The following is a 10348-nucleotide window of genomic DNA, read 5'->3' as shown; positions in this document are numbered from 1 at the left end:
TCGAGGGAGGGGGGTTGGTTAGAGAGGGAGGGTGGAGGGTTAAAAAGCTTAAAATGTAGCTGGGAGGAAAAGAGAATTGCATTTTTAGGTGTCAGTCGTTGATTTGGAGGAGTGGTAGGTCTAGGAGTGGGAGGGATGCAAAATTTCGTTTGCCAGTTCATCCTTGCAACGGACGCATTTCAAAATTTCCAACTGCTCCAGACATCGAGCCTTGGACCTTGATTTTCAAAATGAAGAATTTTTGTCACAAAGTCACTTTTGTGGTCACTTTCGATGAGGTACCTCGCATATAGGGATGTTATGTTCTTGTTTTTCACACATGTTTGGTGTTCTTTAATCCTTTCTTTAAATTTTCGTTCCGTTTGCCCAATATTCTTCGTGTTACATTCTGAGCACTTTAACTCATACAATCCACTCCTCTCGTTTTTGGGGACTTGGTCTTTAGCGGGAGAGATCAGATTCTCAAGGCATGAACCACTGTAAAAGGCACATTTAATTTTTTCTTTAGGTAAAATTTTGATTTTTTTTGAGGTTGTATTAGAAAGAAATACTTTCATCACGAAATGCGAAGACTTAATCAGAGACAACAACATTGAAATACTTCGTTCAGATCCAACCCCCAAGTTTCAACGAGAAATTAAGAAAGTGATAAAATCCAGTGATGCGTCACTTAAAAGTTGTGACATGTTCAAACTAATGAATCCCTCAGTACCACGGTTTTTCGGGCTACCAAAAGTTCACAAAAATGGGAATCCGATAAGACTAGTAGTATCAAATATGTCAGCTCCCAACTACATGCTAGTGGAAAGACTTAATGAACTCTTCAGGGAGGTTGCCAAATTTTCCACGGAATATAGTGTGGTGAATTCCTTGGACCTTGTCAAACAACTAATGAAAACGGTCATCCCGAAATATTACATGCTCGTTTTCTTCAATGTGAGCAACCTTTTCACCAACGTGCTACCCATGGAAGCCGTGAGCCTCGAGAAATTTTGTCGAAGGCTTTCTTAAAATCAAAAATTATAGAAATATATTACAACCCGGATTCCTCGATATAGGAAATTTCCTCTTCGGGGTTTATATAATAAAAAGCTGCTACAAAGTTGAAAGCGGTGGCGAAAATCCAATTCAATTTAAAGGTATTTTATTCCGTAGTTGAAATGTAGAAAGAAAACATCGGTCCATAAATTATGTAAAAAATATATCGCCGCCTTAATATAGGCTATCATATATAGACAATGCCCTCTGATCGGTTGGTTGCAGGAGATTATTTTTCTATTTCATCCGACGATTGCGGAGAAATCCCGGGAAATATGCACAAATCATCGAGTCCATGCTCTGAAAACCTCCCAGCGAACGCACATTAATTTTCATATATTTTTGTTATGATATGCTTTTATAATATTTGGGAGATATGAATTAAAATTTTTGAAAGTAATAATTCCCACATGGATGGAAAATTAATCCCTTTGCACCACTCGTCTTCAATAGTATATATTTATTTCCTTAGCAACTAAGTTCATTTTCGTGTTTATTGGTACCATGTTTGTACCGCCGATCGTAACTAGCAACTTTAATTTTGTTTATATGTACATTTTTCATAACCAGGAACATATTCACACGTGTTACTTTATTCCAAATGTTGTAGGAGTGTATGCTAGGCTACACGAGACTATATTCTTCCGCTCTTGATGGTCAGAAGGGTTTGATCGCCCATCTTTGAAATATCTGTGGATACGGAGGATATACGATGAATGTGCCAAACTCGGAGAATCACAAGTCGCATTATTTATTGGTAAACTATGGACTGTTTATATAGTTGTAGACAATGTATAATGTAAAAATTTAACTTGGAGAAAACTCCGTGTGAATCCACTGATGAAACATAGAAAAACAAGTATACTGTTTAAACTATTAGTTTTTAGTCAATTATTTATTTTTCGGTAAATATTACCGTTGAAAATAAGTTAACTAGACCAATGATGGTCTCCCTTTTCTCTTTCAAAGTTTGTCGTAGAAATTCTTCATTAGGTAAAATCGCCATTGACCAAAATAACCTAACATATAGGATTATGCCATTGACATTATATTTCGACGATAAAATTGGATTTTTTTAAAGTTAAGATTAGTTAGTTAATGCTTAGGTACCCTCCAAGTCACCGCTGGGATGTGTGGCAGGGGTTATAACACATCAGACTAATTTTGACTGGACATACCTTTTCCCTCTAGCGCCGTCGGACAACGCTAGTCCGATCCCTTATCGTTCTTTGGAAAAATGACATTTTAAATCTATGAGTAATCGCTCTAATTTTCCTGGCATGATCTCGCCTACCGTTGTACGATGGGGGTAATAATGCATTTTCAGCATCATTGCTCTAGAGACATCCTTCCATTTAATGCAAGAGATTTAATTTGTTTAACCTTCGCTCCGTGAACGATTCCCAACTTAGCTTCTCTAATATTTTTGAGACGTTACTAAGTTTATCATTACAGCATTTCACTAACCTAGCTTTTCTACGTTGCACGCGAATCAATTCGGCAATCAATCGAACTTCATGGCAATCAATCCAACTCCCATATATTAGCAGCGTATTTTAAATTAGGCCTAACCAGCAAAATTTATTTCTTCATAACCGCGAAATCGTGGTCTTAACCTTCTATGACACATGATAAATAGCCCTATAATAGAATTAAAAAATATGCTTACCATCGTTTGATAATAAATCATGCCACGGAAGAAAACCGCATTAGAGAGCGGTGGCGATAACCAGCAAAAGAAGACGCCCGATCCCGACCAAGGTCACGATTAGTGCGATGGCGAGTCGTAACGTTCGGTGAGACGTAAATAGTGGGGGCAAGTTATTATTTCAATGTTTTTTGGGGTCAAAATTTCTAAAAATTTACGATAGGAAAATGTTATTGCTTAAGATATGCAATATTTATTTTTCAGGAACAAAGGCTTGAAGTTTTTTTTACATAGCCTCTTTTAGATAAACAAGGACACGTTAAAAGGGGTCACGACCACGACCTTAGCATCCTTTCCCTCCCTAATCATTACGCCCTTGACCATTCTCATCGGGGTTCATTTAACGTCCCAAATCACAAGCATATAATTTTACAATTATTTTTAAATATTTCTCACAACTGGTAGAGTAAGTTCCACCAACTCTCTGACGTCACTGTACGCCAGAACTATCCACATGTCGGCTATGCTTCTCCCCGCAGCAACTTCAAAAAGGGGAGGATAGAAGCATTTCCGATGGTGATGTAACTTTAACTGTAATGAATGAAGGAACTTTATGGAGGTACCTGGTGGCCGGTGCCGTGGCTGGTGGTGTATCCCGAACGTGCACTGCACCACTGGACCGCCTGAAAGTGTTCATGCAGGTAAGAACTTGCCATTTTTCATCATTAGGAACGGGAAGTAAAGTCTTTTGCTTACGGCATATGATCGCTCTCTCATTAATACATTTAAATATTTTAATTATTCCCCATTTCTTAGAAATACTACTCGTATGCTATGTTCCGTTTTTACGACCTAATGGAATTAATATGTATGAGATGGTATGTTTTGCTTAAAACTATTCACTAAATTTTCTATTTTTTATTTTAAAACTGGAGATATGTTTTGAAAGCGCGGTTTTAAAAGGGTGAGCATATCTTCGTGGTTATTTGAGAATGTATGTCTTGTCATAACTTATATATTGTGGTGAACTTGTGAATTAATCCGTGATTTTACGTTTTATTATTCATTCATCCTGTTTTACTTTCCGACAAGAGTAAACCTAAAGATTCGTAGTACATCCAAAGAGTGAGAATTCAAATTTAAAATAAGAACTCGCCATTTTCTATTTGAATTATATAATACGTTTTTTGTTTCCACTCTTGTCTAAGTAGATGCCAACAAAAATCAAGCTGGCCCACGGCTGGCTCACCCACGGCTGGATGTCGTATGCAGTTTACGCTATATATATATATATATATATATATATATATATATATATATATATATATATATATATATATATATATATATATATATATATATATGTACATATCTATATATGTATATATAAATATATATGTATATATATGTGTATATAAATATAAATATATATATAAATATGTATATATAAATATATATATAAATATATATATATATATAAATATATATATATATACTACCTTGATCAAAAATTTCCCGGAATTTATTCAGAAAATTAAAAATACAAGTTTATTCATCTAAATCTATATTGTCCCCTTCAAAGTAATCCCCATCGACTGCAACACACTTATGCCAGCGCTTGATCCAATCCTCGAAACATTTTTTATATTCGGTTTTCGGTATGTCCATCAGTGCTTCCTGCGATTTTTCCATTACTTCCTCTCGGCTGCTAAAACGCGTTCCCCGTAATGGTTTTTTAACTCGATTGAACAGAAAGAAGTCACAGGGAGCCAAATCAGGTGAATTCGGTGGCTGTTGGATGGTATTTGTTGCATTTTTCGTCAAAAAATTACGAATAATGATAGCACTGTGCGACGGTGCGTTATCATGGTGCAAAATCCACGAGTTTTCTGCCCACATTTCTGGTCTCTTTCGGCGAATTGCTTCACGCAAACGTCTCATAACGCCCAAATAATACTCTTTGTTTACTGTCTGGCCTTCTGGCAAAAATTCATGATGCACTACACCGTTGTAATCCATGAAAACCGTCAGCATTGCCTTCTTTTTTGACTGAAAACGACGTGGTTTTTTTGGTCTCGGCTCATTTGGTGAACGCCATTCACTTGCCTGATGTCTGGATTGCGTGTCGTACTCATAAACCCACGTCTCGTCTCCAGTAATGATCCTTTTGATGAATGTGGGATCGGATTCAGCCTCGCAAATCATGTCTTTTGCGACGTCAACACGGTCTCTTTTTTGCATGAAATTGAGGTCTTTCGGCACCAACTTTGCTGCTACACGACGGAAACCCAAATCATTAACCACAATGTCTTGGGCGGATCCATAGGCAATGTTCAAGTCCTCCGCTATTTCTCTGATGGTTAATTTGCGGTTATTGACCAACATTTCTTTTACTTTATCAATTTTTTCACCGACTTTCGATGTCGATGGTCTGCCACTGCGTTCATCATCTTCGATTGACTCACGACCACTTCTGAACCGCTCGTGCCACTGGTAAACGACCGTTTTTTTTAGAGAATCGTTGCCGAAACACTTTTCCAACATTTCCAACGTCCGTGCGCCACTAAATCCGTTTTTTACGCAAAATTTAATACAAGTTCGTTGTTGCAAATTTAAATCCATTTCTGCAATTGTAAAAAATCGCCAACACACACAGAGATAGATGTACTCTTGGCTACGTAACTTTTGCAAATGTCAAGTTATGACACTAAGATTTAAAGGGAATATCAACAACAGATGTACCAATTTTACCAAAAAAACAGAACTCAAATCGGAACGACGGGAGCGGCACACGGTGGTTATTCCGGGAACTTTTTGATCAAGGTAGTATATATATATATATATATATATATATATATATATATATATATATACATATATATATATATGTGTGTGTGTGTTTATGTGCTACATAGGTCCATTAAAGATGATAGTAAGTTCAATGTTAGTTTTTTAAGAAGCGTAATTAAATGTTGATCACTTTTATTCGTTTTAAGGAAAAGGGACGTTAAGTGATAGCCACAGGAGCTGTAGAGGTGTCGATACTGACTTTGAGGCACCATGAGAGATTCTATGAAATCTTAATTTTAATCGAAGAATAAATTGCAAATAAACGATGTAATAACAGTGTTACAGGTGTGAATCAATATACAGGCTAGACAACGCGGCGAGCGCAATATCCTTCCGAGTATTAATTGTGATAGAATTTGGTTTTGCAGTCATTCAATAGACAAGTTGATTTTGCACCCTTCAACAAAAGCGATTAATTCAGAAAAAATCTGAGCATTCATGTCCGCGGCGGGATGCGAACTCGCGATCTTTGAACCGCGAATCTGGAAGAATATCGTCTAAACTCCCGCCACCGACCACCCCCGAGTAGCCGATCGGGGAATATTTTAAAGAAATTAATGTTTCCATGCAATTCTTCTTCATTAAGGTACATTCCAAGTATAACGGTTTCCGTCTGTGCTTGCAAGACATGATCAAGGAGGGCGGCATTACAGGACTTTGGCGCGGAAATGTAATGAATGTAACGAAAACGATCCCGGAGGCGGCTCTTAGGCACACGGCTTATGAGAAAATAAAAGCGATGATTATAAGTCGCGAAGCCCGCGAAGCAACAATTTATGACAGAGTTATAGCCGGCTCATTGGCTGGGTGTTTCAGTCAAACAGTGATATACCCACTTGAGGTAGGTGTCTCATTTTGGGCCTTACTGAAGATGAAAGACCATTGCTTCACAGCTGCGTAATGTCTTTTACCAAGCTATTTGAGTCATACTCGAAGTTGTTTGATGTAAAACTTCAAATGTTATATTTTGTGATATCAATTCCCAGGTTTTAAAAACAAGATTAATCCTGAGACAAACTGGCCAATATTCGGGTATCATTGATGCAGCGGTAAAAATTACTAGGAACGAAGGTTTTAGATGTTATTACCGTGGTTTTTTACCAAATATACTAGGTGTTATACCATATTCTGGTATTGATCTGGCACTTTACGAGGTAAGTAAAAGTTGCGCTCCGGCAAGGGTTCTCTTGGAGCATCTCATTGAGAAAAAAAACTTTTTCAGTCTCAACTACATTAATTAATATGCAACAAAACTTTTTCAGTCTCAATTAAATTAATTAATATGCAACTATTCGAAAATCATTCTTTTACCATTAATTATTTGCATAGTTTTGGATTTAAAAATTCATTTCTCAGTAAATTACACCTTTACTTAAAATGTAGGCTTTCGCAGATGCTTCCATTACACAGTTTCGGTCATCGCAGCTAATCCCGAAGATCTCTAGTGTGGTCATAATACCTTTTTCCTTAAATTTAGTTAACCACTAGATTCTAATCTGAGCTTGGATAAATATAGTATTCTTTTACGTAATATCTGATCCCTTTATTGTATAGCGTTTCCTTTTATGTTAAATTTCGTTTCATTTTATTTCCAGACCACAAAAATGCATTACCTTCAGGAAAACGCGGACGTGCAGCGTCCTGGGGTTCTACTTCTCGGTGGTTTCGCCGCCGTCAGCGGCACCGCTGGGCAGGTGGCATCCTATCCCCTCGCCCTCGTACGGACAAGGCTCCAAGCTCAAGGTAACATTTATGTAGATAACCTATCTGCGTCGTTTGTGCCAAATTTTTGTCACTTTTTAATTTTCATCCACTTAAAAATTGCCCTCAAATTTTATTTATCATTCACTTGAAAGATTCGCAAAAATATCTTTTCAAATATCATTTCTTTGTGGAGGGAAAATTTATGTGCTCAGGCCTCACCTCAACAATGAGTCAGGACTTCCTCGTGGATTTGTTAACGAATTTGCCTCCGCGGGTAACGAAAGCGTTAATTAGTGTGGATTTTCGATTGAAGTGACAATAGATATAATTAATATTATCTCGTGCAATTTAAAATGCAATTATATCCACCCTGGTAATGTACCCCAAATTTAGTTTTCACGGTTGAGAGCGCAGATCAAATCGAGCTAAGCCCTAACTTGTAGGAAAATTCACGGATTCAGAGTTGGAATGATTAATACAGCGGTAAAGATAACTAGAAAAGAAGATCCAATTCCTTTTTCTGTGCCATCTAGAGTACAAGTATTCCATCAAGACCTGGCACGTTCAGTGATAAGCACAAAGAAAAAAGAAAATCACACTTTGGTTGATGGTGATGTCCGAAGTCATCTCCTGAGAGTTGTGAACGACGTCCCCTGACAAATAACCAGAAGTTATGTTCACTTAGGCGCCAAAATATGGGATCGGCGTCACTGGAGAGCCCGGGTTCGATTCTTGGCTTCGACGCCGTTCTGGGTACCCTCAGCTACACCCAAGCTGTGCGATTTTTCGGATACCAGTTCTTCTTGGGAAACCACAGGTAGCACAAGGAAATGAACTGGCCCCTAATGCTCTGATGTGTGATTTCCACACGGCGCGCCGTTTCACTTAGTGTTATGTGAACTCAACGCTTACCTATCAAACCAACCTTTGGGCTATCAAACTGTGCGTGAGAATCCCGCAAAATCAGAGCCAGAATTAGACCACCCCATAAAAAAAGAATTTTCTGGATTCGCTGCTGAATGCAAATGCGTTTTTCTCTAGGTTTCCCCTATGAAGTCCATAGTTGGCTGCAAATTATTTTCCTCATTAATTCTACAGAATACATGGAAATCACACGATACATTCAAGTTTCTTTCGAATATTTCTATGAAGTACGAAAAGTACACAAATAAAAAATCCAATCATAAATTGCAGCATAAGCAAAAAAATTCCAATAAGAAGATCATTTATAAAATTACCAGTGAGCGTTATCCACTGAAAAAAGAATGCCTTCGGAATCCACGTGTAATATAAGACGCAGACGGCTTTCAGATTGATCTGATTCAGCCCCTTAATATTATAAATACAGCTAGATATTCTTGAGAGTGATTGTGCGTTGTAGGTTTATAATTTATTCAAGTTACAATGAACTGTGATAGAATTTTCGGGAAGGAGCAATTTAATCCTGTCTTGGCGTTAAATACAATGAGTTATTTTAGTCAAATACTGATGAAAGTTCTTTTTAAAATATTGAAATTACAATGATTGATTTATAAGGCCTTTTTTATGGAAATTTTGGGGTTTCTGGTTAAATGGCACTCATTAGCATATATTCAAAATATTTTTCTAATTTTGCTAAGAATAATTGTTCTGTCAAATATAGGTCTTGTGTAGAAATTGATCATCGTCTCCTTGTAATTGTAATAATGCTATTTCTAACTATTTTGAAGGTTTGTAATCAACAAAGATGCATTTTGTCGTCAATTGGCTTTTCTTTCAAAGAAAAACTTGTGTAATGTGATTTCAGTTAGCTGAGGATCCATTGCTTATCGTACATGTATTTATTGCTGTTGCTGCTTCAAAATTGTCACAAAGGTTCTCAATTTTTTTCCTTGAATTGGTAATGACGGAAAGGAAACAGAATGGTGAATAATATGTTTATCCAAATATTAAAAACTAGAATTGAATTGGCTCACATTCGGTGCACAAGGCATAACCTTTCTTAATATATGTTGATTTTCTTTCATTTTTTTTCAATTGCTCATATTCTAACGTTTTTGTGAGAAGTGAGCATATTCTCATTCTCGGTGATGCGATTGAACACGAAGATTCAAGTGCTTTAGCGCCGATGAATGACACAATTTACCTTTGAGGTATACTAATTAATTTTTATTTATTGTTTGTAGTCAACGAGAATTTCATCCAAGAAAGGAAAATCAAATGGCCTGTAGGTTGCAGGTCCATGAATTTTCCTTTCTTTCTTCCTCTTGCTCACACGAAACTGTTACCAGTGCGGCTTATTCTGAATATCGAAAAATGAAAAATTGTGATAAGTTAAGTAACAAAACTCATGTCGATTTGGAACGTTACCAAATCAAAATGAATTTCAAGGCCCCTGAGCAATCTGCCAAAGCCATCAATGTCATAGAACAATGAATGAATGAATAAAACTAAATATTTTTATTCTGATTTCAGAAGTACCGACAAAATCCGAGAGTGTGAAAAGCATGACGATGACGGGTCTTTTTCGAAAAATCATCGAACATGAAGGATTTTTCGGTCTTTACCGAGGTTTATTTTCCAACATCCTAAAAGTTGTCCCCGCTGTAAGCATTAGCTACGCTGTCAACGATAAATGCCGAGAAGCTCTTGGTGTGAGGGCAACAACTTGAATAAAGTGAATAGTGTAAAAGAATAAACAGTGAACGGTGAATACATTTGTTTTATTTTTAAATGTGATACTATTTTTCATAAGATTAATATGATCGGCAGGTTCATCATTCAAGGAGATATTTTTCGTCAGCAAAGTTTTACTGAGACTTAACTAAAATCAGAGGCGATTGAATACTTGGGGACACAAGGATTGAGAACAATCTTTAGCCTTTAACATAATACGATAGAGTTAACAGTTTCAGGCTTAACTTTGTGGAATTCCTTAATGATGAGGGTAAAAAATAACAGACAACTTTACACTTCCACACACTTTTAATGCCCTACGGTTTTAGGGTGCGTCATCACTTTGTTATATTTGCGTGTAGCGAAAGAAAATGGTTTTCAAAATTTCCTATTGCGTGAGGTCTTTCATTATTTATTCACTACCAACATGAAAAATTGATAACATTGGGAAAT

General features: G+C 36.8%; 1 protein-coding gene across 1 annotated transcript; it reads left to right on the top strand.

Annotated features, from left to right (window-relative positions):
• Positions 1–3282: 3282 nt before the first annotated feature.
• Positions 3283–9891, top strand: LOC139688111 (mitochondrial adenyl nucleotide antiporter SLC25A23-like). Its single transcript, XM_071585539.1, has 5 exons — positions 3283–3387; positions 6123–6377; positions 6523–6690; positions 7132–7279; positions 9698–9891. Exons 1-5 carry the CDS (start codon positions 3283–3285, stop codon positions 9889–9891), a joined length of 870 nt encoding a protein of 289 aa, XP_071441640.1.
• The last annotated feature ends 457 nt before the right edge of the window (positions 9892–10348 follow it).

This window comes from Hetaerina americana, unplaced genomic scaffold (genome assembly GCF_022747635.1).
Source record: "Hetaerina americana unplaced genomic scaffold, ioHetAmer1.1.p SCAF_2, whole genome shotgun sequence".
Taxonomy (NCBI): domain Eukaryota; kingdom Metazoa; phylum Arthropoda; class Insecta; order Odonata; family Calopterygidae; genus Hetaerina; species Hetaerina americana.
This window is presented reverse-complemented; position numbering and strand designations above follow the sequence as displayed.